The sequence below is a fragment of the Centropristis striata genome, chromosome 23, assembly GCF_030273125.1.
Source record: "Centropristis striata isolate RG_2023a ecotype Rhode Island chromosome 23, C.striata_1.0, whole genome shotgun sequence".
NCBI lineage: Eukaryota > Metazoa > Chordata > Actinopteri > Perciformes > Serranidae > Centropristis > Centropristis striata.
Genome location: NC_081539.1, coordinates 1,322,075 through 1,350,057, shown reverse-complemented (window position 1 = coordinate 1,350,057; position 27,983 = coordinate 1,322,075). Strand labels below are relative to the sequence as shown.

The following is a 27,983-nucleotide window of genomic DNA, read 5'->3' as shown; positions in this document are numbered from 1 at the left end:
AAGATTATTTTGTTATTCAGCAGTATTCCTTGTTGCTGACCTTGGGCGGGGCTTCGGAGAGTCTGGCGTTGCGGCGGTCCCAGCCCGCCCCGTCCAGGAAGAGGCCGTATATGTAGACCCCGCCCACATCCTCCGGGGGCGGAGCCGACACGTCCTCCCTCATCATCTTGGTGACGTCGTTGCTAAGGGTGACGGCGTCCAGCGCCCAGCCGCGGGACGCGTTGGAGCGCGTCGTCTCCTGCCGCATGGCCGTCAGGAAACCCTACGAGAAAAACACCGAACCGTCAGAGACCAAGGTCACTAAGTTTACTAGGGTCACTAAGGTCTCTAAGGTCACTAAGGTTACTAGGGTTACTAGGGTCACTAAAGTTAATAGGGTCACTAAGGTTACTAGGGTTACTGGGGTCACTAAAGTTAATAGGGTCACTAAGGTTACTAGGGTCACTAAAGTTAATAGCGTCACTAAGGTTACTAGAGTCACTAAAGTTAATAGGGTCACTAAGGTCACTAAGGTAACTAGGGTCACTAAAGTTAATAGGGTCACTACAGTTACTAGGGTCACTAAAGTTAATAGGGTCACTAAGGTTACTAGGGTCACTAAAGTTAATAGTGTCACTAAAGTTACTAGGGTCACTAAAGTCACGAAGGTTACTAGGGTCACTAAAGTTAATAGGGTCACTAAGGTAACTAGGGTTACTAAAGTTACTAAGGTCACTAAGGTTACTAGGGTCACTAAGGTTAATAGGGTCACTAAGGTTACTAGGGTCACTAAAGTTAATAGGATCACTAAGGTTACTAGAGTCACTAAAGTTAATAGGGTCACTAAGGTCACTAAGGTAACAAGGGTCACTAAAGTTAATAGGGTCACTACAGTTACTAGGGTCACTAAAGTTAATAGGGTCACTAAGGTTACTAGGGTCACTAAAGTTACTAGGGTTACTAGGGTCACTAAAGTTAATAGGGTCACTAAGGTTACTAGGGTTACTGGGGTCACTAAAGTTAATAGGGTCACTAAGGTTACTAGGGTCACTAAAGTTAATAGGGTCACTAAGGTTACTAGAGTCACTAAAGTTAATAGGGTCACTAAGGTCACTAAGGTAACTAGGGTCACTAAAGTTAATAGGGTCACTACAGTTACTAGGGTCACTAAAGTTAATAGGGTCACTAAGGTTACTAGGGTCATTAAAGTTAATAGTGTCACTAAAGTTACTAGGGTCACTAAAGTCACGAAGGTTACTAGGGTCACTAAAGTTAATAGGGTCACTAAGGTAACTAGGGTTACTAAAGTTACTAAGGTCACTAAGGTTACTAGGGTCACTAAGGTTAATAGGGTCACTAAGGTTACTAGGGTCACTAAAGTTAATAGGGTCACTAAGGTTACTAGAGTCACTAAAGTTAATAGGGTCACTAAGGTCACTAAGGTAACAAGGGTCACTAAAGTTAATAGGGTCACTACAGTTACTAGGGTCACTAAAGTTAATAGGGTCACTAAGGTTACTAGGGTCACTAAAGTTAATAGTGTCACTAAAGTTACTAGGGTCACTAAAGTCACGAAGGTTACTAGGGTCACTAAAGTTAATAGGGTCACTAAGGTAACTAGGGTTACTAAATTTACTAAGGTCACTAAGGTTACTAGGGTCATTAAAGTTAATAGGGTCACTAAGGTAACTAGGGTTACTAAAGTTACTAAGGTCACTAAGGTAACTAGGGTCACTAAAGTCAATAGGGTCACTAAGGTTACTAGGGTCACTAAGGTCACTAAGGTTTCCCGGCGGCGGCGTCTGGACCGACCTGCGGGTTGAAGAAGCCGGTGAGCCAGAACTGGTGGGGCCGCCCGGCGCTGATCCAGCCGGCGAGCTGCTGGTTCCTCTCCAGCAGCTCAGAGAACCAGAAGCCCAACGAGGCCGACGGCCAGCTGAGACGAAGCCACAGGACGGGAACCCTCGAGTCAAACATGCTGTCAAGAGCCTCACGGAGGTCCTCAGACATGATGATGGTCCCTGCAGACACACACACACACACACACACACACTGTCAAGACTTTTATTAATGTATCATTATTTGCAGCTCTAAATAATTTATACAAGTTTTGCACCTCTTCATTTTATTTTGAAATATCCGTGTGACTTCCAGGTGTTGTTGATTAAGGCGGTTGTATCCAGGTTTTGACAGAATGACTCAGCCCATTGGTAAGCTGCAGCTAGCTGGTAACTAGCCTGCTAATAACGCGTAGCTGGTAAATATAATGTGCTGTTGATGTTTACGTCTCGGTTAGGCAGGTTTGAGAATGTGATATGAGTGTTATATAGCACTTGCGCTCGCGTTAGCATGCTGGGCTAACTCCATTGGCATTTCATGCTAGCGCTTTGCTAGGTCTTGCTAGCATTTAGCTATTAATGTTTGCTGCTAATGTTGGCTGTGTTTACTGCAATTCATTACTTTAATTCATGAGAAGACATTTGTTGATTAAAGTATAAAAGAGTCAATGTTTTATTTAATGTAGAAAGAATCCACACACAGACAGATGAGACTGTGTGTGTGTGTGTGTGTGACTGTGTGACTGTGTGTGTGTGTGTGTGTGTGACTGTGTGACTGTGTGTCTGTGTGTGTGTGTGTGTGTGTGTGTCTGACCGTCGATGGCCAGGTTCAGGTCACTGAGCGTGCTCCGTACGCTGCTGATGACTCGCTGCATGCGGTCGACTTCCTGTCGCAGGAAGATGTTCATCGGCTGCAGCGGACCCATCCTCTGGAGCTGACCTTTGACCTTTGACACATATTAATGAAGTCAAATATTGAGAATAAAGTAAAAATAATGAGAATAAAGTAAAAATATTAACAATAAAGTCATTATATTAAGAATAACATAAAATTGTTGAGAATAAAGTTGAAATATTGAGAATAAAGTCAAAATAATGAGAATAAAGTCAAAATATTACCAATAAAGTCAAAATATTAAGAATAACATAAAATTGTTGAGAATAAAGTAAAAATTGTTGAGAATAAAGTAAAAATAATGAGAATAAAGTAAAAATATTAAGAATAAAGTCATAATATTAAAAACAACATAAAAATGTTGAGAAAAAGTAAAAATAATGAGAATAAAGTCAAGATGCTGAGAATAAAATAGAAATATTGAGAATAAAGTAAAAATATTGAGAATAAAATAGAAAATTGATAATAAAGTAAAAATAATGAGAATAAAATAGAAATATTGAGAATAAAGTCAAAATATTGAGAATAAATTTGACTTTTGAATCGGTAAAGTGAACTGCGAGCTCCAACCTGATTTTCCCCAAAACGTCTAATATTTGTCTAAAAAAAGTTCACATAAATGACATAACAGCAGATTATTATAAAACAATATTTGTAGCAGCTTCGACCAATAATATCTTCTTAATGTGTCGGTGGATTTTAGTTCTTCTGCACCTTAAATATTGGGGTTATGTCTCATTTTCTGACCGAGGATCAGTCAGTAACTGTTGAAGTCACCTCGTGAGGCACGTAGTCCGCCGGGAGCTTCTCCAGCATCTCGTTGGCGAGCCGCTGGACGGCGGCCTCCCGGGTCTCGCCTGCTCCGCCCCCTCCGTCCTTCGGCTGGATGCTGATGATGGTGCTGAGCGTCTCATTGGCCAGGTTGGTCTGGTAGGTGATGTCAGCGTTGGGGTGGAGCCCAAACACCTGCAACGACCGACCGACCGACACAAGTTACAGTTTTTTACAACCGCTATGAGCCGTTTGTCAGAACCTTAAAAAACTGTTAACGCACAGCACACCTGAAACACACAATTCCCCAAACAGTTCATTTCATGCTCAAAATCACACACAGACACACACTTCCAAAATACAATAATACACTAACACAGTTCACCAAATCTACCAAAGACACAAAATGACTAAAAAAGACACAAAAAGACACAAAAGTACCAAAAAAGACACAAAATGACTAAGAAAAAGACGCAAAAAGACACAAAATGACTAAAAAAAGACACATAAGACACAAAATGACTAAAAAAAGACACAAAATGACTTCAAAAGACACAAAATGACTTAAGAAGACACAAAAGGAATTAAAAATGACACAAAATTACCAAAAAAAAGACACAAAGACACAAAATTACCAAAAAAGACACAAAATGACAAAAAAAAAAGACGCAAAAAGACACAAAATGACAAAAAAAGACACATAAGACACAAAATGACTAAAAAAAGACACAAAATGACTTAAGAAGACACAAAAAGACTAAAAAAAGACACATAAGACACAAAATGACTAAAAAAAGACACAAAATGACACAAAATGACCAAAAAGACACAAAATGACTAAAAAAAGACACAAAATGACAAAAAAAGACACAAAAATACACAAGATCACTAAAAAAAAGACACAAAAACACACAAAATGATCAAAAAAGACACAAAAATGACCAAAAGAACACAAAATTACCAAAAAAGACACAAAATGACTTACAAAGACATGAAAAGGATTCAAAAATGGTTTTATTTTTCTTTTTGTTTTGTGGGTTGTCTTTTTGTGGTTCTTGTTCTAATGTACCCTTTAAAAAACAAAAATGTGGAAAACAGCTGTGGAATAAGTTGTGTCTTGTACTGATGCTTATGAATGCTAATTTCCAATAAAACATTTTTTTAAAAGTATTGAACAACGGGTCATAGTGGTTGTAAAAAACTGTAAACAATGTCGCATGTGTGTTGTGGCGCTCTGACCTCAGGGGAGTCGACCAGCGGCAGGGCCTCCACGTGCTGCAGCACCTCCTGGACCGTCTTGGCCTTGCCCGGGATGCTGTAGCCTTTATAGAAGCAGAACTTGTCGCTGAAGGTGTTCTCGCTGAACCAGACGCGAGTGAAGGTGTTGAGGAGACGCTTGTCCAAGTCGTCCGTCACCCGGCCGCCATACTGGACCTCACCTGCAGCGAGGAGGACCGGGTCAGCCAGACGCGCCGACACATCCAACAAACTGAGATTCATCGTGTCTTCATTGTGACTTCTTTCAGTCTCATTTTATTTTCATCACAAACAAAGATTGAGTCGACAGAAGTGACCATATTTGGAGAAGAGGGTGGAGTCAAAGTCAAACAATCTATTAGAAATTATAAAACTAAATGGTAAGAAATAAAGGCCAGATACAAATATAATACTTTAATTAATGAAGGAGCAGCAGGAACGACCTGCTGACTGAACAACAATCAGCAAAAAATAAACCCTTCGTCAAAGAAACAAACTGTAAAAACAGACGTTATCGTCAGAGTTTGAACTTTCTGACGGTCCTTGAACGCATCATCAGTTCTAAAAAGTGACCGTTACTTGTGTTAAATGTTGATTTTAGTGTCAGAATCTCTTTATTCTCCATATGTCATTTAAAATAAACCAGATCCTGTTTACACAGAGCTGAGAGGAGAGGACAGGAGAGGCTGTTTACACAGAGCAGAGAGGAGAGGACAGGAGAGGCTGTTTACACAGAGCAGAGAGGAGAGGACAGGAGATAACTTTTTTTTTGTTTTTCAGCATTTGTGACACTTGTGGGCACTTGGAATAGTGTTTGTGTAGTAATTTTTTTAATTTATATTTATCAGAGAAATTCAACTTTTTTTCTGGTTTCTGTCATTCTAACTGTGTTATTCTGCACAAAGACTGTTTTTGAGTTGTTCTGATTGTTCTGATTCCACAGAGCTGCATTTATTTAGATTTATTTACTGCAGTGAAACACGAGGACATCCAATATCTAAATGGAACATAATTTACTAAATGAACTTCATGCTGAATCGAAGAAGAGTTGAAACTAACAATTGAGACCATAAACTCATTATGAGAATGTTTCCTGAGGTCACATATTAAATGAGAAGTGGAGTTTCATCTCATGGACTTCAGCATAAACAGAATTCTTTCTGCAGCGGAGGAGTCGCCCCCTGCTGGCCGTTAGACAGAATGCAGGTTTAATGCATGTAATGGTTCAGGACTTTTTAAGACCAGAGGAGGCGTAAAGGAGGACTGACCCAGCATGTAGCGCAGGCAGCTCCAGTTGACTCCTCTCTTGGAGTCCAGGTCGTCCAGGTGGTTCTGAACAAACTGCATGCTGGAGGTGAAGTCAGCCTGGTTGAACTCGTACGGGATGTTCCAGCCCAGAGGACCGAACTTACGCCGCTCCTGACGGGACGACAAACATGGAGAGAACAGAACCGTGAAGATGAAAGCAATACATCTAAAACCAGCCTGATCCCACAAAATAACGTGAAATGACCACGACTTCTTATCTCCGATTCTGTGCTGCTGGTAATAAACAGAAAGAAACAACTTGTTACAGGAGTTATGTTTTATTAACGTCATTTTAACGTAACATCCGTTGTGTACATGACTTTGTAAAAGTAACTTACAAAACTTCTGTAACTCACGTTTGTGAATTGTTTCTTTAACTCATCTTTCATTGTTTGCGTAAAATTCTGTGGTTTGCGTAATTTCCGTTGTTTACATAACTTTTGTTGTTTACGTACCTTTTTTTGTTTACGTAACTTCAGTTGTTTACGTAACTTCCGTTGTTTACGTAACTTCCGTTGTTTACGTAACTTCCGTTGTTTACGTAACTTCCGTTGTTTGCGTAACTTCCGTTGTTTGCGTAACTTCCGTTGTTTGCGTAAATTCCGTTGTTTACGTAACTTCCATTGTTTACGTAACTTCCGTTGTTTACGTAACTTCCATTGTTTACGTAACTTCCGTTGTTGACGTAACTTCCATTGTTTACGTAACTTCCGTTGTTTGCGTAACTTCTGTATTTCGCGTAAATTCCGCTGTTTACGTAATTTAATGGCTCACGGCCTGTGAATTACGTAACTTATGTTGTTAACGTAACTTAATGTAGCTCACGGTTTGAGAATTGTGTTTTTTTCTATCTCTATCTATTCTTTTCTATTTTATTTTTTTTTCGAAAAATTGTGAAAATTACGTGAAATCACCACGACTTCTTAACACAGAATTCCTTTCACAGAAGTCGTGGTGATTTCATGTATTTTTGTGAGATCAGATTGTCTGAAAAACATCAATCAAACTGATTTCAGGCCATTTTTAACTACATTTCCATGATAATTATCGTTGCAGAGACTGTAGTAAATAGTGAATGAGTGTGATTGTGCGTCACCAGTGTGTGTTGGCGGCTGTAACAGACCTGTACGGTGGTGTGCAGGAAGGCCACGGCGTACAGCAGAGGCTTCCACTGCGGCAGGCTGCTGATCTCCAGCTGGTCCTGGGTGACGCTGCTGAAGGTCCTCTTCAGACCAGCTTTCATCCCTCAACACACAACAACACCACCTTAACAACACCATGCTGTATTTAACCCTTTATAGGACACTCCTGGAAAATGAAAATGTCAACCTGAAGTGTTATTGGTTATTGTTATCTCTTTCCCACAGCAACCCTAAATAGACAATAACACATCATCTGCATACATCACCACTTTATCCTTTACCTTTAAACTATTTATTATCTTTTTAGACTCCTTTTTGCATATGCGTAATGTCTGAATGTCTTTTTTTCGAAACCGTGTGGTTCTATGAGACCTGTTATAGATGTCTCAAGACTCAAGTTACCAGATATGGCTCTTAGGTAAATAAAGGGTTAAATGTCAGTCAATCAAGTAGAAACGATAAAAGCAACAGTAGAAACAGGCCAGAAGTCGATAGATGTCAAAATAAATCTGTGCAGGATCAGGAGGAACCAGAATGGGTTCATAAAGTATGTTTTATTTACAAGATCACCAAAAATCCAGCGTTCATTGTAGAAATAAACTGTAAAAACTGACTTTATGGTCAAGGTTTGAACTTTCCGACGGTCCTTGAAAAACTTTATTGAAGATTTGGACAAATAAACTCAACTTCTCATTGAAAGCCACAGCTATAAGCTCTCAAATACAATCATCAGTTCTAAAAAATGACCCAAACTTGTGTTAAATGTTGATTCTAGTGTCAGAATCTCTTTATTCTCCATGTGTCACTAGAATAAACCAGCTGGTGTTAATCAGAGCTAATATTTCTCACCCAGCGGAGGCTCGTTGGTGAACTTGATGGAGGATTGGAGGAAGGTGATCGGGAATCTGAACACAAACACAAAGACGATTTACTCACTGGAACAAAAAATAATTTTACAGGATCTTACTGCATTATTTACAGGGATTTTCTTGTTTATTTCTACATTAAATTCCATAAAAAAATACTTTTATTGCAATTATTAACCATAAAATAAATAAAATTTGAAATCTGTAAATTAATAGTAGACATTATAGATTTTTTAAACAGTATTATTTTTTATATTAATGGTCTTGAATGTTAAATTACAGTGAATTCTATGTAAAAAGAAATGAATTTAAAAAAAGCAGCAAAAGTTGCCAAACAAATTGTCAAATAACAGAAACAACCAAAAGTTATTTTACAGTTAATTTCTGTTAATATGCTGTATTTTTTATATATACTTTTTTTTTTACTTTAATAAAACAGTAATCGTTTGACGTTTTACGAGGTTCTTTTTTTTTTTTCTTAACGAAAGTTAAACTTTTTTTTTTACAAAGAAATCTGAAAAAAATGGTAAAAGTCTGACAACAAAAGTTGCAGAACACTCTCCATCACATTAAAGTAAAAACAAAATACAGATAATTATTAAATACAGATATTTTCTGTATATTATTGTGTTTTTAAATAATTTATCTGTGTCATAACTTTTGTTATTTGACGTCTGTTTGCTGCCAGACTTGATTTTTTACAGTGTAGAAACATTTCAGCCTGGCTCGTTGTGTTCAGGTGTAGTGACCCCTGCACGGCAACCCTGCACGGTAACCCTGTAGGGTTGCCGTGGCGACCCGTCAGGTACCTGGGGTGCACGTCGGTGGTGAGCCACACCCTGAAGCCTCGGTGCACGCCGTCGGCCGGCGGCGCCGTCAGCGAGTCCAGCAGCTCGTCCAGGAAGCTGAGCCCCAGGTGGCAGTTCTGGAGGAGGAGCCAGCCGCCGTCCGTCATGCTGCCGGCCAATAGCCTGCGAGCGTGAACCTCCTGGCCCTGCCCCATGGAGATGGGCCGGCACGGCGCCCCCTGCAGGAACACCGCAACACTTCACGTTTAATACTCGAGTCTCAACGGAAGTTTGGGTGAACGAGTCGGGGGGAAAATGCTAATTTATAATAATAATGAAAATGACAATAATGATACGATTAATTTACGATCAAAAATATATAAATAAAATATGAAAAAATGTAGAAATAAAAATAATTAATACCAAAAAAAGGAGATAGCAATTGTGACATTCCAAAGTAAACATTAATAATAACAAGAAATAATAAAAAATAATGCAAATAATAATGCAAATAATATAATTCATTTATGATAAAAAATATTGTAAATTAATTTATGAAAAAAAAAAGAATAATACTGAAAAAAAGGATATACCAATAATGACATTCAAAAGTAACCATAAATAATAATAATAATAATAATAATATAATCAATTAATGATCAAAAAAATTGTTAATACATTTATGAATAAAAAATTTAAATAAAAATAATTAAGTAAAGCAAAAAAAAGATTGCAATAGTAACATTTAAAAGTAAACATTATTATTATTATTATTATTATTATTATCATTATTATTATTAATAATAATAATAATCCCCCCCCACCTTGCTCCTGGCGAGCCTCTCGATGTTCTCCGTGGGGTCGGAGCCCATCGACAGCAGACAGACCATCGGCGTGCTGCTGTCGCTCTCCGCCAACATGGCGTCCAGATCCAGAACCAAACCTTCAGCGTACTGCGGACCCAGAGAGTCCGAGATGTAGCGCCGCGCCTGTCAGCCAACACACACACACACACACACACACACACACACACAAACACACACACAAAAAAAAACTTTCTCTGATCAAATATCTTTTTTTTAAAGGAATAAACTGGAATTTCTATAAAAACACTCCACATATTGAAGTATTGTCATGTTTCCAGCCTCTCCTGTCCTCTCCTCTCTGCTCTGTGTAAACAGCCTCTCCTGTCCTCTCCTCTCTGCTCTGTGTAAACAGCCTCTCCTGTCCTCTCCTCTCTGCTCTGTGTAAACAGCCTCTCCTGTCCTCTCCTCTCAGCTCTGTGTAAACAGCCTCTCCTGTCCTCTCCTCTCTGCTCTGTGTAAACAGCCTCTCCTGTCCTCTCCTCTCTGCTCTGTGTAAACAGCCTCTCCTGTCCTCTCCCCTCTGCTCTGTGTAAACAGCCTTTTCTGTCCTCTCCTCTCTGCTCTGTGTAAACAGCCTCTCCTGTCCTCTCCTCTCTGCTCTGTGTAAACAGCCTCTCCTGTCCTCTCCTCTCAGCTCTGTGTAAACTGACCTGGGCCGTGGTTCTGTCTGGACACCAGCTCCGGACCAGCAGCAGCTTCCTGAAGGTGTCCAGTTTGTCGTCGTAGCCGTCGGGCAGCGCGGCGTCCTCCGGCGTCGGATGGTCGAACCACGTCCTCCAGGCGCGCTCGTTCTGACTCACCTGGACGCCAGAAACACAACTCGTCTCGTCACTGTTTCAAACCTCTTTTTCAGGCTTTCAGAGACCAAGAATGACTTCTCCTTTAGAATTTAGTCTTCAGCTCAGACTGATCAAGAAGAAAAATTTGTTTTTCCTCAGTTCTTCAGATCAATTTACTCTTACACAACACAGTCCCTTCAATCTGTGTACAAATACCACGACTGGCTTTTTTTGGTAATCTAACAATTTTTGGGGGTGTAATTTCTGTGTTGTTTTTTTCATTTATGTCTGTATTTGCACATTTTTAATAAACCTTTTTTGTCATTATACATCTTTTTTTTGTTGCTGTAATTTTGCATTAATTTAGTCATTTTGTGTCTTTTTTTTTAGTCATTTTGTGTCTTTTTTTGGTCATTTTGTGTCTTTTTTTGGTAATTTTGTGTCTTTTTCATGTCTTTTTCAGTAATTTAATGTCTTTTTTTAGTCATTTTGTGTCTTTTTTGGTCACAGTCTCCTGGTGAAAGTCCTGGTGCGTCTGACCCGTCCTCCTCCCTCTCTAACTGACTCTTTGTGCTTTATACTCTGAATCACTGCAGCCACTAGAGGGCGCCACTAACTCCAGACAGAGACACGGGGAGAACTGGTGATCAGATGCAGCAGGGTGGATTTTGGCGTCTGTATTGCACGTATTTGAAAGTGTAAAGTTGTGTAATTTGTACAGAGAGAGAAAAGAAAACAAGCTGCTAAATCCATCTTCAAATCAAGAAGAAGAAAAAGGCAGAAAGTCACATGATTGTAAACATTGTCACACTTCAACATTGAAACTACATTAAGCTGCGTCATGTTTATTACAACAATGATTGAGAAAGGTGTCCCAGGCTCTGGTCTGTCTCTACCTGAGTCAGTATCTGAGCGAACGGGGGCAGGCTGGACAGCTGCACCAGGTTGAGCCACGTCTGGTCCAGGATCCAGCGCCGGGGTTTGGATTCTACCGAGTTCAGATCCAGAGACGCTCCGCCTGCACACACACACACACACACACACACACACACACACACACACAAACAGCATTTATTAATAAATAAATCAATGAATAAACATTGAGTCAAAGGTGGAGAGAGGAGGCTGACCTTTGATGAAGGTGAGCACCTCGGGGTGGGTGATGTTTCTGGCCTGCAGGTCGATCTTCAGAGCCAACAGCAGAGTGAAGAGCAGCTTATGTTCCTCATACAGACTCCTGGCTGTGTAGCAGAACACCTGAGACAGGGACAGACAGAGACACCTGAGACAGGGACAGATAGACAGGGACACCTGAGACAGACAGACAGACAGACAGACAGACAGACAGACAGAGACACCTGAGACAGACAGACAGACAGACAGACAGAGACACCTGAGACAGAGACAGACAGACAGACAGACAGACAGACAGAGAGACAGAGACACCTGCAGGTGGCAAAATTGCCAAAGAAAGACACAAAAAGACACATACACCCAGAGATGGGGGTGAGGTTGGAACTGGGAAGACTTTGCTCTCTCTCTCCGTTGCAGGACAGAGAGACACAAAAGATCCTTCTCTCCTCCAGCCATCAGGCTGTCTCATTCTAACAGAGATAACAGACTGACTGGACTCACCCTCGGGGAGAAATAAAGTAATTTTGATTTGATTTGATTTTAAAAAGCCCTTACCTGTCTCCCAGCAGATCAGTGTTGGTGCCCCGTGTGAGGCCAAAGGTCAGCATGTGATTCAAACATCTCTTAACTTCCTGCATCAGGTTGTTACTGAACTATGTCACTTCCTGTCATCATGTTGTCCTTCTAACTACTTTACTTCCACCATTTACATGATTTATTTCCTCTTTAAACTCTTTTAGAGCCCAACAGGAACTGTTTGGTCCTAACCTTAGAGAAGTGCTGATGCAGCACAAAGCCAACCAAACCAAAGCTTTTTGTTCCAGCAGTGAACCTGGTGATGTCCTGCAGCCGCTAGGGTTCGGCGTCTGAGACGAAGGCTGCAGGTGAACTCACCTGGTAGGTGAGGTAGCTGATGATGCTGCCGATGCGTTTGGAGGTGACTTGGGACTTGGTGGAGTTCAGCATGGACGAGTCGAAGAGCCCCAGGAACTGACGCAGAGACGTCTGGTACATGACGTTGACCAGCGACATCTCCACGATCAGGAAGTAGAGGATGCTGCCCCTGGTGGCCACCGGACGGTACTCCTCCCTCGCCTGGTTGATCTTCACCTCCGTCTCCGCGGCAACAGACAGCTTCTCACTCACCTGGAGGACACGCAGGTTCATTCATCTCCAGGTACAACGTTGGTTTTACTTTGTGTCTGTTGTTTGTCAGTGGTGGAAAGTAACTAAGTACAACTACTAAGTACAACTACTCAAGTACTGGACTAAAGTACAATATGAGGTACTTGTACTTTACTTGAGTATTTCCAATTAATGTAACTTCATACTTAACAGCTTGGGTTACTGTTCAGGTTGAGATTTAACCTAAAAAGTGCCCCTGGTGGCCACCGGCCACCTGGTGAGCCATTCAATTGTATTCATGCTGCTTTTTAAAAGCCAATAAAAGGAGTAAATCAAATTGTTATCATCAGACTTCACTACATCCTTGAAGACACTACAGCAGACTACAGCAGCAAGATGCCTCCCTTTTCCGCGGATGATTACCACAAACTGTTCCAGAAGATAGCAGTACTGGAAACAAAAATTCACCGGCTCGAAGTGAATGTGGAGGTAAATGGACAGAATGGGAATGAAACTACTCTGCCGATTTCCCTTAACAGTGAAAGGGAGCAGGCTAACGGAAAGCTAACTAGCACCACCAAGACGCAGCAGGAGCTGGGTGTAAATGGCAATAAACCAACAAGTCCTCCCTGGAACTCTCTTGGTGCAAAGCCAAAGCACTACAAATCACCTCCCTCAGTTTTGGGAAGACGGTTATCAGGCAGAACCCAGCACCTGGAGACTTACGATGACACCGAGTGGCCTGCACTACCATCATACAGGAATGTCGCTTCAACCCCAGTACCAAAGAGAAAGCAACCATGGACCAAGGTTACAACAAAAACGAAGAGCAAATTGCCCCAAGACACAGGAATTCTACGGAAGAACAGATTTGCTCCACTCTCCCAGAATCCTGACTCCCCGAAAGTGGGCTCATCTTCCAGCTCCAGAGAAAGGTATGAGGCTAATTCATATGCTAAAAGGCTACAGAAAGAGCTAACCACTGGGCCCCAAACTCTGATAGTGGGTGATGGAGCTTTGAATGAGATAAAACGCTCTTGCAGCAAGAACACCAAAGTACTCTGTTTTACCAACGACATGGTGTCTGATATCTCAAAGAAGATCCTGAACATTGCTGCTGAGCATCCAACAGCTAATGCTCTCATCATACACACAGGAGCCCTTGATGTTGTGAAGCAACAATCAGAGGTATTAAAGCAAGACTTCACTGATCTGATTAACAAAGTTCAATGTTTAAATACTGACGTGTTTTTCAGTGGACCACTACCAAGAGTTCGGCAAGGGGATGAGAGATTCAGCAGGCTGATGATGCTAAACAGATGGCTCAAAGATATGTGTGCCGCCCAATCAATGAACTTTATTGACAATTTCAACATCTTTTGGGGACGCAGGCACCTCTTTAAGGCAGATGGATTTCGCCTTAACAAGGCAGGAGTACAGTTGCTAAGCTCCAACATTTTTTATCATTTGCGTCACACACAAGCAGCCTGTGTCAAGGACATGCAAGACGTTCCCAAACAACGGATAAGACGTCGCTCTGGTGAGGGCGCTATGATAAGGACTGACCATGGAGGACAGCAGAGTCTGAGAGAGCCGCCAGCATCATCATCCTCTCCCCAAAAAATGGAGTCTCCACCAGCCCCAACAGCCCAACGAGGGGAGTCTCACCAAGTCACGGCAGGAGACACCCAACCCTTACCCCCCCAGATCCCACCGAGCCCCCAACCCTCACCCCCCCAGACTCCACCCAGCCCCCAACCCTCACCACCCCAGACTCCACCCAGCCCCCAACCCTCACCCTCCCAGACTCCACCCAGCCTCCAATCCTCACCCCCCCAGACCCCACCCAGCCTCCAACTCTCTCCATGCAGCCAGGACTCCCCACTTCTGGATTTCACAGACAGGATGAAGAGCCTTGTCAAGATTGGAATCCAGCTAACACCTCGCCAAAATCCCTTATTTACCCCCCTTAACCTCCCACATCCAGCCCCTCCCACTCCACCACCTCGGAAAGAACGCTCAACCAAAAGTCACCGCCCTCCCCCACCCCCTCTGAATCACCATACCTGGGAATCCCTGAATGACCCTATCTGTCAGTCTGACTGATATGTGCCGGGTCCAGACTCTGATATCAATATCAAGATTGCTCTGTTCCAGCAGCAGTCAGGGCCCCATGGAGTTCAGTCAGCTTTCTCAATCCCTGTGATAATAGGTAACAGAAAAGGGATCAAACTGGTGAGAAATAAAAAGAGTTCAATTAACTCTGCCAATCTACTGAGTATAGCATGTCATCCTCCAAACTCACCAGCGTCTCCTGTTAAGGATTTACATTTAGCTCTTTTAAATATCAGATCTCTGCTTGGCAAATCTTTCTTAATCAATGATTTTATTCACAAGCACAACCTTGATTTTATGTTTTTAACTGAAACTTGGTTAAGTCAGGATAATAGTGCAGCAGTTCTTATTGAGTCAACCCCCCCAAATTTTAGTTTCTTCAGTGAAGCAAGAATACATAAGAGAGGAGGTGGAGTTGCCACCCTGTTGAAGGACAGCTTCCAATGCAAAAACATGTCTTATGGTCAGTTTGACTCCTTTGAATATGTTGCCATTCAGTCAAAATCACCCTATAGAGCAATCTATTTGACCATCTACAGACCCCCCAAATATGATGCAAGGTTTTTTGATGACTTTGCCAAACTGCTGTCTGTTGTGTGCATAGATTTTGACTGTGTTGTTTTAGTAGGTGATTTTAACATTCATGTTGACAATCCTGAAGATGGGTGTGCTAAAGAACTTTTAAATATTCTGGATAATTTTGGGCTTTCTCAGCATGTCACAGATCCAACACATAACAGAGGACACATATTAGATCTAATTATTACCAAAGGTCTTAATATCTCTGAGGTTGTGGTCAATGATGTTGCTCTTTCTGATCACTACTGTGTTTTGTTTAAAATGACCACCCTTGCCAATCCAACAAAAGGTGAAGCAGAGGTAATCAGGAAGCGCTATATAAATGAAAACACTTGTGCATTATTCACCCAGGATTTTACACCATCACCAACCCTGCCCTCAGCTCCAGTTGATGACCTTGTTAACAGTTTTAGTTCCAATGTTTTGACTGTTATCGACTCTATCGCCCCAATTAAGACCAAAGTTCTGTCGGGGAGGAAAAAGTCACCCTGGAGAAACGCCAAACTAGTTAAAGTGCAGAAAAAAGTATGTAGACAAGCTGAACGCAGGTGGCGAAAGAACAAACTCCAAGTATATTACGATATTTATAAAGAGGGTCTTCGCAACTATAATCAAGAACTGAAGAATGCAAGGCAGTCATATTTTTCAGAGATTATCAATAGAAACAGTAATAATGCCCGCACACTTTTTTCTGTAGTAGACAGACTGACAAATCCCACAGCATCAGTCCCTCCTGAGCTGCTGTCTAACAAGTCATGCAATGACTTTGCAGCCTTCTTCACAAACAAAATATTACAGATAAGACAAGCAGTGTTCAGCTCCAGCTCAGGAATGATAACACTGGTGCCTTCCCATCCTCTAGTCAAGCTAGGACATTTTAGCCTCCTAGATTACACAACACTCACGGAAACGGTTTCAAAATTAAAGCCCACAACCTGCTGCCTTGATATTCTGCCTTCAAACTTTTTTAAAACTGTTTTCAACTGCATAGCTCCGGATGTACTGCAGATAATAAATTCTTCTCTCCAAGCAGGACAATTTCCACAGACTTTGAAAACTGCAGTAATAAAACCTCTCCTAAAAAAATCTAATCTGGATTCCACAACAATTAGTAACTATAGGCCAATATCAAATCTTCCATTTCTGGGGAAAATCATTGAAAAGGTTGTTTTTGAGCAAATTCATGCTTTTATGATGCAAAATAATCTTTTTAACACATTTCAGTCTGGATTTCGGCGACACCACAGCACTGAGACTGTACTTATCAAAGTCTTAAATGATATAAATCTGAACACTGATGTGGGCAAATCCTCTGTCCTGGTTTTACTGGATCTCAGTGCTGCATTTGACACAGTTGATCATAACATACTAGTCAGCAGACTGGAACAGTGGGTGGGGCTCACTGGCACTGTGCTACAATGGTTCAAATCTTACTTACAAGATAGGGACTTTTTTGTGTCAATTGGAAACCATGAGTCTGAGCGAACTAAGATCACATGTGGGGTTCCTCAAGGGTCCATTCTCGGACCGCTTCTATTCAACATCTATATGCTACCGCTAGCTCAGATTATGGAACATCACAACATCTCCTACCATACTTATGCCGATGACACACAACTCTACATTTCAGTGTCCTCACACGACTACAGTCCCTTACTCTCATTGAGTAACTGTATTCATCAAATCAATGAGTGGATGTGCCAGAACTTTCTCCAGCTAAATGCAGAGAAGACAGAGGTGATCATTTTCGGCCCTAAAAATGAAAGATCTAAGATCAGCGCTCACCTTGGCTCTATGTCATTGACAGCTACAAATCAAGCCAGAAATCTTGGTGTAATTATTGACTCAGACCTGAACTTCAACAGCCATCTAAAGCTTATCACTAAATCTGCCTATTACCACCTGAAAAACATAGCTAGAGTTAAGGGTCTTCTGTCCAAACAAGACATGGAAAAACTTATCCATGCATTTATTTTTAGTAGGTTGGATTACTGCAATGGCATCTTCACAGGTCTTAACAAAAAATCAATCAGGCAGCTGCAGCTGATCCAGAACGCTGCCGCCAGAGTCCTCACAAACACCAGGAAACTGGACCATATTACACCGGTCCTTAAATCACTACACTGGCTTCCTGTGAGTCAGAGGATAGATTTTAAAATCTTACTGCTGGTCTACAAAGCTCTGAATGGTCTCGGACCAAATTACATGCTTGATCTGCTCCCTCTCTATGAAGCATCCAGACCCCTTAGGTCATCTGGAACTGGCTTGTTGCGTGTCCCAAAAACAAGAACTAAGCGGGGTGAGGCAGCTTTCAGTTATTATGCTCCTCACCTGTGGAACAAACTACCTGTAGATCTGAGGTCTGCCCAAACAGTCAGCTCCTTTAAATCAGGACTAAAAACACTATTGTTTACTGAAGCGTACTCTAAACTTTAACACTTATCTGCTCTACTCTACTGTCCTTACTTTTTAACTACACAATGTTTGACTTGTGCTTTTTATTATTTTATCTTTTTTTTTTTTTTTTTTTTTTTACCCTGCTGTATCTTCCCTGTTTTAATTGACTGTTTTTATTGTTTTCAATTGTGTCTTGCTGTTTTTAATGTGTATGTAAAGCACTTTGAATTACCTTGTGTTGAATTGTGCTATACAAATAAACTTGCCTTGCCAAACTTGCCTAAAAAAACATGATACATTTAAAGTAATTAGAATTTTTTAAAATTAAATCTTATAATCTTATAACAGTTTATTATGTAGTTAAAATGAGTTCAGTCTTTACAAAATTCGAACGCTGCTTACATAAATGCATTAATACAAATAATTCAATAATATATTTGGAATATATAAAACAGTCAGAGTGGGTTCACTCTGCATAACAAGTACTTTTACTTTTGATACTTTAAGTACATTTTGATGCTGATACTTCAGTACTTTTACCGTAGTGGAGTAATTTCACACCAAGGTTGTTATAGTTAACAAAAACTAATTAAATGACGAAAACTAGAATCGAAAAAACATTTTCGTTAACTGAAATAAAAAGTGACAAATTTACGGGGAAAAAAATGTCAAATTTACGAGAAAAAATTGACAAACTTTATTGTGACCTTATTTAATCTGGCACCCAACAAATACCCCATTACAAAAAAACTAAAACTAATAAAAACTAAACTAAAACTAAGCATTTTCCAAAAAATAAAAACTCATAAAAACTAGCAAACTCACTCATTAAAACTCACTGGATTTGAAAACAAAAAATCACAATGAAATTAAAACTAAAACTACTATTTTAACCTTGTTTGGTATTGGTACTTTTACTGCAGTAAAGATTTGAATACTTCTTCCACCGCTGCAGCAGAATCACGTGATGTCTAAAACTTTATAATAACTGGGTACCTCCTGGGCCGTGGTCTTGGTGACTCTCAGGACCTGGATCAGGGACTCGTCCTCCACCAGGGAGCCCTGGGTGCTGGTGAGCCTCAGCAGCAGGTTGTCCTCCAGCTCCTGCATCCTCCTCTTGTTGGAGGTGACCTCCTCCAGGAGGTGCAGCCGCTCCGCCTCCAGCTCCTGCAAGGACACGTCACGCTCCTCTCTGAATCACTGCTGCAGTTATTATTACTGGCAGGTAGACCACATTCATCCAACAAACATTTAAAGCAAATATTAACCATAAAATAAAAGTTCAAATCTGTAAATTTAAATAATTGGACATTATATTATTATTTTTTTTCTTTTACAGAATTATTAAATGTTTAAATAGTCCTGAATGTTAAATTGCAGTGAATGCTATATTAAAAATAACATAAAATAAAACAATTTTGCTGAATGAAAAAATAAGGTAACTTTCTGTTCCCTTATGGTAAAACTTAAAAAAAATTTTTTTTTTAAATCATAAAAAAAACCCTGGTAAAAGTTGCCAAACACTTACAAAAAACAAAAAAAAACTTTAGTTATTCTACAGAGAAATATTGCTGGAAATGTCTGTCCTAATCCATTTTTATTTATTATTATTATTATTATTATTATTATCATCATCATCATTACCATTATTATTATTATTATTCTCAATTGTACTATCTATTTAATTTTGTTTTATGTTTTTGATTCATCTTGTTTTAACATAAGTTCAACATATTTTTGATAAGAAATTTTGTATCACAAGTCCTGTTTTATAAAAAATCAATAAACAAATAAATATAGATATTTACTGTATTTTTAAATAAATTAAAATACCTTATGGTTGTTTCCTGGAATTTGAAGTGAAAGCTACCCAAAGAGCATTCACACACACAGTCATACTGGTGGCAGAGGCTACCCTAAACGGTGCCACCTGCCACCATTGAGAATTCATTCACACACCGATGAAGTAGACATGTAGACCTGACCTGTTTCTCCAGCAGGATGACCCGGCCCAGCAGCTGGTCCTCCAGGCCCCTCTGGGTGACGGTGAAGTCCACCACGGCGGTCCTGGCGCTGACCTCGGGGCTGTAGGCGGGGTTGGCCAGCTTGGTGGTGATGTAGAGGGTGAAGCCCTTCATCACATCCACCTCCTTGTCCCCCACCTTCACCTGGAGGACCACAACAACCAGTTAATTCACCTCCCGGTTACCTTCAGAACTCTGAAGAACGCGTCCTACTTTATAGGTGGAGCCGGACTTGATGTAGTTCTTGTCCAGGATGTGGTCCAGGACGGGGTCCAGCTCCTCGCCCACGTCCTCCAGCAGCAGGGGGCGCCCCAGAGACACCGCGTCCTCCAGCTGGGACCGGAAATACTTGTTGTTCAGAGACGTTACCTGGGAGACGGACAGAGACGTTACCGGGACAACAGACTGAGACGTTACCAGGACAACAGACAGAAACGTTACCTAGGGAGACAGACAGAGACGTTACCAGGACAACAGACAGAGACGTTACCATGGAGACAGACAGAGACGTTACCGGGACAACAGACAGAGACGTTACCATGGAGACAGACAGAGACGTTACCAGGACAACAGACAGAGACGTTACCGGGACAACAGACAGAGACGTTACCCGGACAACAGACTGAGACGTTACCAGGACAACAGACAGAGACGTTACCGGGACAACAGACTGAGACGTTACCAGGACAACAGACAGAAACGTTACCTAGGGAGACAGACAGAGACGTTACCAGGACAACAGACAGAGACGTTACCATGGAGACAGACAGAGACGTTACCAGGACAACAGACAGAGACGTTACCGGAACAACAGACAGAGATGTTACCAGGACAACAGGATGGATGGATGGAGGGAGGGATGAACTGGTGGAGGGATGAACTGACTGATGGATGGATGGATGAACTGGTGGATGGATGGATGGATGAACTGGTGGATGGATGGGTGAACTAGGTCTTCCTGTGTGTGTCCTGCCTCACCTGCAGCTGGTGGTCCTTCTCTCTGTTCCTGATCCAGGTCTTGCCCTGCCCCTGGGGGTCTATGAGGAGCGGGTAGCGGGACGCCTTGGTCACCACGATGCCGTTCTGGATGGACAGGTCGTCGCTGGGTAGACCCTGCAGGTTCCACTCGCTCACGGTGGCGTTGTCCACCAGCAGACCAATCACGTTCAAGTCCTGCGGGAGAACAGAGCGTTCAGTGTTTACAGCCTGGGGTCAAAGGTCAGCAGGGTGTCTGAGAGACGCCTCACAGCGCTGAAGGGGATGAGCTGCTCCTCCATCTCCTTCTTCCACAGCTCCAGCAGCAGGCGGCGGTACTCCTGGTTGAAGGGCCCGGCGTAGGACAGGAAGCCCGCCGACAGCAGCACGTCCCCCACCAGGTGTCTGATCTGAGTCTGGAAGACAGAGCTGCTGTCTGTCCACCGCACCTGAGACAGGACAAGACAGGGAGATGGATGAACTGATGGATGGATGAACTGATGAATGGATGAACTGATGAATGGATGAACTGATGAATGGATGAACTGATGGATGGATGGATGGATGGATGGATGAATGGGTGGGTGGGTGGATGGATGGATGGATGGATGAACTAATGGATGGATGGATGAACTGATGGATGGATAAACTAATGGATGGATAAACTGATGGATGGATGAACTGATGGATGGATGAACTGATGGATGGATGGATGGATGGATGGATGAACTAATGGATGGATGAACTGATAGATGGATGAACTGATGGATGAACTAATGGATGGATGAACTGATTAATGGATGAACTGGTGGATGGATGAACTGATGGATGAACTAATGGATGGATGAACTGGTGGATGGATGAACTGATGGATGAACTAATGGATGGATGAACTGATGGATGGATGAACTGATTAATGGATGAACTGATGGATGGATGACCTGATTAATGGATGAACTGATGGATGGATGAACTGAATGATGGATGAACTGATGAATGGATGAACTGATGGATGGATGGATGAACTGGTGGATGAATGAACTGATGGATGGATGAACTGGAGGGTAGGAGGCTGACCTTCTCTCCTCCCAGCCCGTCGATCAGAGCCGTAGCGTTGGCCATCTTGCGGCGGCAAGCCTGGGCGTCGTCCTCCAGGTCCTGCTTCTCCTTCATGGCAGCGTCGTACAGCGCCTGGTTCACACCACACCATTTAATATTCACACCACACCATTTAATATTCACATCACACCGCTTTAATATTCACACCAAACCATTTAATATTCACACCACACCGCTTTAATATTCACACCACACCATTTAATATTCACACCACACCGCTTAATATTCACACCACACCATTTAATATTCACATCACACCGCTTTAATATTCACACCACTTTAATATTCACACCACACCACTTAATATTCACACCACACCACTTAATATTCACACCACACCATTTAATATTCACACCACACCACTTAATATTTACACCACACCACTTAATATTCACACCACACCACTTAATATTCACACCACACCGTTTAATATTCACACCACACTGCTTTAATATTCACACCATACCGCTTTAATATTCACACCACACCATTTAATATTCACACCACACCATTTAATATTCACACCACACTGCTTTAATATTCACACCATACCGCTTTAATATTCACACCACACAGCTTTAATATTCACACCACACCATTTAATATTCACACCATGCCGCTTAATATTCACACCACACCATTTAATATTCACATCACGCCGCTTAATATTCACACCACACCATTTAATATTCACACCACGCCGATTAATATTCACACCACACCATTTAATATTCACACCACGCCGCTTAATATTCACACCACACCATTTAATATTCACACCACACCACTTTAATATTTACACCACAGCACTTAATATTCACACCACACAATTTAATATTCACACCACACCGCTTAATATTCACACCACACCGCTTTAATATTCACACCACACCATTTAATATTCACACCACACCGTTTAATATTCACACCACACCATATTCATACCACACCATTTAATATTCACACCACACTGCTTTAATATTCACACCACACCATTTAACATTCACACCACACCGCTTAATATTCATACCACACCACTTAATATTCACACACCGTTTAATATTCACACCAGACCACTTAATATTCACACACCGTGTAATATTCACACCAGACCACTTAATATTCACACACCGTTTAATATTCACACCACACCATTTAATATTCACATCACACCGCTTTAATATTCACACCACACCACTTTAATATTCACACCACACCGTTTAATATTCACACCACACCACTTAAAATTTACACCACACCGTTTAATATTCACACCGCACCACTTAATATTCACACCACACCGTTTAATATTCACACCAGACCACTTAATATTCACACCACACCACTTAATATTCACACCACACCGTTTAATATTCACACCAGACCACTTAATATTCACACCACACCATTTAATATTCACACCACACCACTGAAAATTCACACCACACCGTTTAATATTCACACCACACCACTTAATATTCACACCACACCGTTTAATATTCACACCACACCACTTAATATTCACACCACACCGTTTAATATTCACACCAGACCACTTAATATTCACACGACACCACTTAATATTCACACCACACCGTTTAATATTCACACCACACCGCTTTAATATTCACACCACACCATTTAATATTCACATCACACCGCTTTAATATTCACACATTCATAAACAGCGTCAAACCTGCAGAATAAACTGATGACGGAGCGGAAACAACCAGCAGGAAGCACCAAATAAAGAGAAACCCTACAGAGTTAGGTGTTACCTGCACGGCGTCCAGCTCCTGCTGTTTGGCGTCCAGCTGTTCCTGAGCTTTGGCCAGTTCAGTCTGAGCGACCCCGAGACGCACCTCCTGCAGGGCCAGGTTGGCCTGCACACACACACACACACACACACACACACACACACACACACACATCTAATTAACCCTCTGAGCACTCTCAAATGTATGATTTCTTTCAAAGATCGCCAAAAAATCCTCCGTTTATCACAGAAAGAAACAAAAACAGGCATAATCGTCAGAGCAGAGAGGACAGGAGAGGCTGGAAACACGATAATACTTCAATATGTGGAGAAAACTGTTTTTTTTGTTGTCAATTTTTTAAAATATTTAAAAAAAAATGTGTATCTTTTTTGGTATTTTTGTTCTTAGTCAATTGAAAATAAAAAAATACAATATTCATGTGTTTTTTGATAATTTCGTATCTTTTTGGTAATTTTTGTCTCTTTTTAAAAAAAATCATTTTTGGTCATTTTTGTGACAATACTTCAATATGTGCAATGTGTGGAGAAAACTTTTGCTTTATTTTAAAACATTCAAGACACTTTGTTTTTTCCAATTTGTAAAGAAGAAATTTATCAGAGAAATTCATCTTTTTTTCTGGTTTCTGTCATTCTAACTGTGTTATTCTGCACAAAGACTGTTTGAGTTGTTCTGATTGAGCTGATCAGAGCTGCAGGATTTATAGAGATGTATAGAGATTTAATATATGTGTGTGTGTGTGTGTGTGTGTTCTTGTACTTCCTACATAGTGAGGACCGGAACACGTTTTTTAACCAACAAAGTGAGGACATTTCAGCCGGTCCCCACTTCTTTAAAGGCTTTTTTTAGATTTCAGACTTTGTTTTAAGGGTTAAAGGTTACATGATAATAATAATTAACTGAAACTGTATTGTGTGGTTACAAAACTAACTAAAATTATAGTGAAAATGTCCTTCGTTTTCGTTTTTGTCAACTTTTTTCATACATAATGAAGATGGATCAGACAAAGGAAATAAAGGCAAAATTTACTGTGACCTCTTTTAATCTCCCACCCAACAAATACCCCATTACAAAAAACTACAACTAATAAAAACTAAACTAAAACTAAAGCATTTCAAAAAAAATAAAAAATACTAAACTAGCAAACTCACTCTAAAAACTCATTAAAACTAACTGGATTTGAAAACAAAAATTCACAACAAAATTAAAACTAAAACTAATGAAAAATCCAAAACTATTATAACCTTGATAGGGAATTCACTGTTACAATGAGGGTCCTCACAAAGATAGAAGTACAAGAATGTGTGTGTGTGTGTGTGTGTGTGTGTGTGTGTACCTTCAGGGGCAGCACCTCCTTGTTGATGGAGAAGAAGTCCACCATGGCCTGGGTCCAGGAGCAGAGCCCCGCCACGTTACCACAGATCCTCTTGGCGCTCTCCAGGTTGTAGTCGTCCATCTGCAGGTAGGGAGCTAACAGCTCCACCACCTCCTCAGTGATGGAGTCCTGCACACACACACACACACACACACACACACACACACACACACACACACACAGCATGCACCAACATATTATTATTTTATATTATTATTTTTCACATTTCAAAAATGACTAATGGAATACTTGTCCTCTTCTCTTTCATCCTTTACTGTTTTTTAAAGCTGTAAAATGTTTTTGCATTTTTCATAGCTTTATTTTATTACTATAATTATTATTAATATTACAGAAAACTGCCATAAAAATCCATTACGAATTAAATTGTGTTTCTTTGTATTTTTTCAGGCTATATTTATGTATTTTTTGCTTATTTGTTCATTACTTCTCCTTTTCATCATCACTGTCACTATCTCTTTTAAATCAGTTTTATTTTTTATTTATTTTTGTCCATCTATTTTATATTTCATTTCATGTATTATTCAGTCTTTTTTACTCAATATTTATTATCACTATCTCTCTTTTTACTCTTTGTACATTTATCTGTCTGAAAACAAACTTCGAAACTTTAAAAATCCTTTTATTATTATTTATTTATTTATAAATAAATAATTTAAATTTAAATTATTTTTAATTACTCAGTCATTTTTTATCAATATAATATAATTAATTAATTTGATTATTATTAGCATTATGATATTTTTTAATTACGTTTATCTTTTACTTAATATATTTTTTAATCACTTTGTGTCTATTTTTTCATGTAGAAATATTTGTACATTTACCTGTCTCAAAACAATCTGCTGACCTATTATTTATTTAATTTATTTACTTATTATTATTATTATTATTATTATTATTATTATTATTATTAATGTTTACTTTTGAAAGTCACTCTTGCTATTTTTTGGCATTACTTATTTTTTTTTATTTCTATATTTTAATTCATAAATGTATAAACAATATTTTTTATAATAAATTTATTATATTATTATCACTATTTTCATATTTTTTAATGAAGCTTCTTTTTAAATTAATATCCATATCTATTTTTTTCTCTAACACTCTATGTATCGAGTATTTTTTACACTGTGTGGAAATGAGCATCAAAATGAGAAACTATCTGTTTACGACGTGAAAATCAAAAACAAAAAAAACAAAAAATAAAAACAAAGCTTTGTCCTGACGACCCTGAACACCAGAAACAGGTTTCAGCTGCTGGTTGGAGTTTATTTAGACTCGATAACAGACAGAATGAGGAGCTGGAGATATTTACAGCACACACACACACACACACACACACACACACACACACACACACCTGGAACAAACCCAACGTCTGACAGAGTGACACACACAGTTCAGGGTTTTTCCAGCTCTCAGTGACTAATCCAGAGCTTAGCAGGTACTCACACACACACACACACAGAGTTATAAAAGCAGGTGATGGCTGCAGTGACCAGATGAAGGGAGTTTCCCTCCCACTGATAGACGTGTGAACCAGTCTGACTTTAGACATTTCGTCCAGTCGTCATTACTTCACGACGTTTGAAGTTTCATCAAACAACCAAACGGTCACCGATGACATGTGTTAGATTAAAAATAACGCCAAAGATACAACGTTTAGCGGAGAAAGAAACTGTAAAAACAGGCGTTATCGTCAGAGTTTGAACTTTCCCACGGTCCTTGAACGCATCAGTGGCCGCTACTTGTGTTAAATGTTGATATTTGTGTCAGAATCTCTTTATTCTCCATGTGTCATTTAAAATAAAGCGTTAGCACGAACCAGAGGCTGTTTACACAGAGCAGAGAGGAGAGGACAGGAGAAAACTGGTTTTATAACATAACAGGTCATTTGGAAAAGTGTTTATATATAAATTCAGTTTTATCCCATTTTTTTGTGGTTTTATTGCAGATTCGTCCTGGTTTTGTTTCCACTCTGTGGTTTGATCTGCCCCAGAATGTGGTGGGTTTAATGAAAGTCAGACGTTGTGGACTTTGCTCCACGTTGTGTTGCATTTGGTGTGTTCTTATTGTGTCTTAGGTTACAGGTATGATTTTTGCTGCATTTTGTGTCGTTATAGATTATTTTTGTTGCTTTTTTTGTCTTTTTTGTTGCGGTTTTTGTTGTGTCTTAGGGTTTCGGGTATGATTTTTGCTGCATTTTGTGTCGTTTTAGATGTTTTTTGTTGCTTTTTTGTCTTTTTTCATGCGGTTTTGTAACATTTTAGTGTGTTTCTGTTGCATATTTTGGTGGTTGTGTATCCACCCCGTGTTTTGATTCTGACCAAAAGTTTATCGGGCTGATGAAAGTGGTCCGTCCTGCTGACAGACGGACCACTGAACTGAACGTGACCCCGTGGACTGACTGTGACAGAGACCTTGCTGAAGTTGAGCAGCGTGCTGAGGAACGCCGAGTTCTGCATCAGCTTCATCGCCTCGGCCCACGATGGTCGAGGACAGGCTCGCTCAGGGTCGGGGGTCACCGTGTCGATCTGAGGAGAGCGAGAGGAGAAACGTGAGGTGACCTGTGTGTCTGTGTGTGTGTGTGTGTGTGTGAGTGTGTGAGTGTGTGTGTGTGTGGTGACCTTCCTCTGGAACAGCAGCAGGACGGCGTCCATGATCCTCATGATGAGGTGAGGAGGCTTCTGCAGCTTCCTCACCGTCGAGATGTCGGCAGGTTTGATGGTCTGAAGAGACACGAGAACAAAGAGAAGCTCAATCTCCCACTGGCCCTGAACGCCTCTCAACAGGGTGTGTGTGTGTGTGTGTGTGTGTGTGTGTCTGTGTGTGTCTGTGTCTGTGTGTGTACAACA

The 27,983-nt window shown here is 40.6% G+C and overlaps 1 protein-coding gene across 1 annotated transcript in view; it reads right to left on the bottom strand.

Moving 5' to 3' along the window:
- Positions 1 to 27,983, bottom strand: part of dnah5l (dynein, axonemal, heavy chain 5 like) — a 99,047-nt gene that overhangs the window by 970 nt on the left and 70,094 nt on the right. Inside the window, exons 73-96 of the mRNA XM_059326795.1 lie at positions 27,756 to 27,857; positions 27,549 to 27,662; positions 25,069 to 25,236; positions 23,736 to 23,840; positions 21,916 to 22,029; positions 21,111 to 21,287; positions 20,842 to 21,036; positions 20,077 to 20,232; positions 19,825 to 20,007; positions 18,836 to 19,006; positions 12,518 to 12,769; positions 11,620 to 11,746; positions 11,386 to 11,507; positions 10,361 to 10,510; positions 9,669 to 9,833; positions 8,866 to 9,083; positions 8,040 to 8,095; positions 7,172 to 7,293; positions 6,009 to 6,159; positions 4,723 to 4,922; positions 3,490 to 3,678; positions 2,632 to 2,764; positions 1,792 to 2,000; positions 41 to 262 (exon numbers count right to left, since the gene is read on the bottom strand). Coding sequence (XP_059182778.1) covers positions 41 to 262; positions 1,792 to 2,000; positions 2,632 to 2,764; positions 3,490 to 3,678; positions 4,723 to 4,922; positions 6,009 to 6,159; positions 7,172 to 7,293; positions 8,040 to 8,095; positions 8,866 to 9,083; positions 9,669 to 9,833; positions 10,361 to 10,510; positions 11,386 to 11,507; positions 11,620 to 11,746; positions 12,518 to 12,769; positions 18,836 to 19,006; positions 19,825 to 20,007; positions 20,077 to 20,232; positions 20,842 to 21,036; positions 21,111 to 21,287; positions 21,916 to 22,029; positions 23,736 to 23,840; positions 25,069 to 25,236; positions 27,549 to 27,662; positions 27,756 to 27,857 — 3,801 coding nt within the window. The remainder of the gene's footprint in view (positions 1 to 40; positions 263 to 1,791; positions 2,001 to 2,631; positions 2,765 to 3,489; positions 3,679 to 4,722; positions 4,923 to 6,008; positions 6,160 to 7,171; positions 7,294 to 8,039; positions 8,096 to 8,865; positions 9,084 to 9,668; positions 9,834 to 10,360; positions 10,511 to 11,385; positions 11,508 to 11,619; positions 11,747 to 12,517; positions 12,770 to 18,835; positions 19,007 to 19,824; positions 20,008 to 20,076; positions 20,233 to 20,841; positions 21,037 to 21,110; positions 21,288 to 21,915; positions 22,030 to 23,735; positions 23,841 to 25,068; positions 25,237 to 27,548; positions 27,663 to 27,755; positions 27,858 to 27,983) is intronic.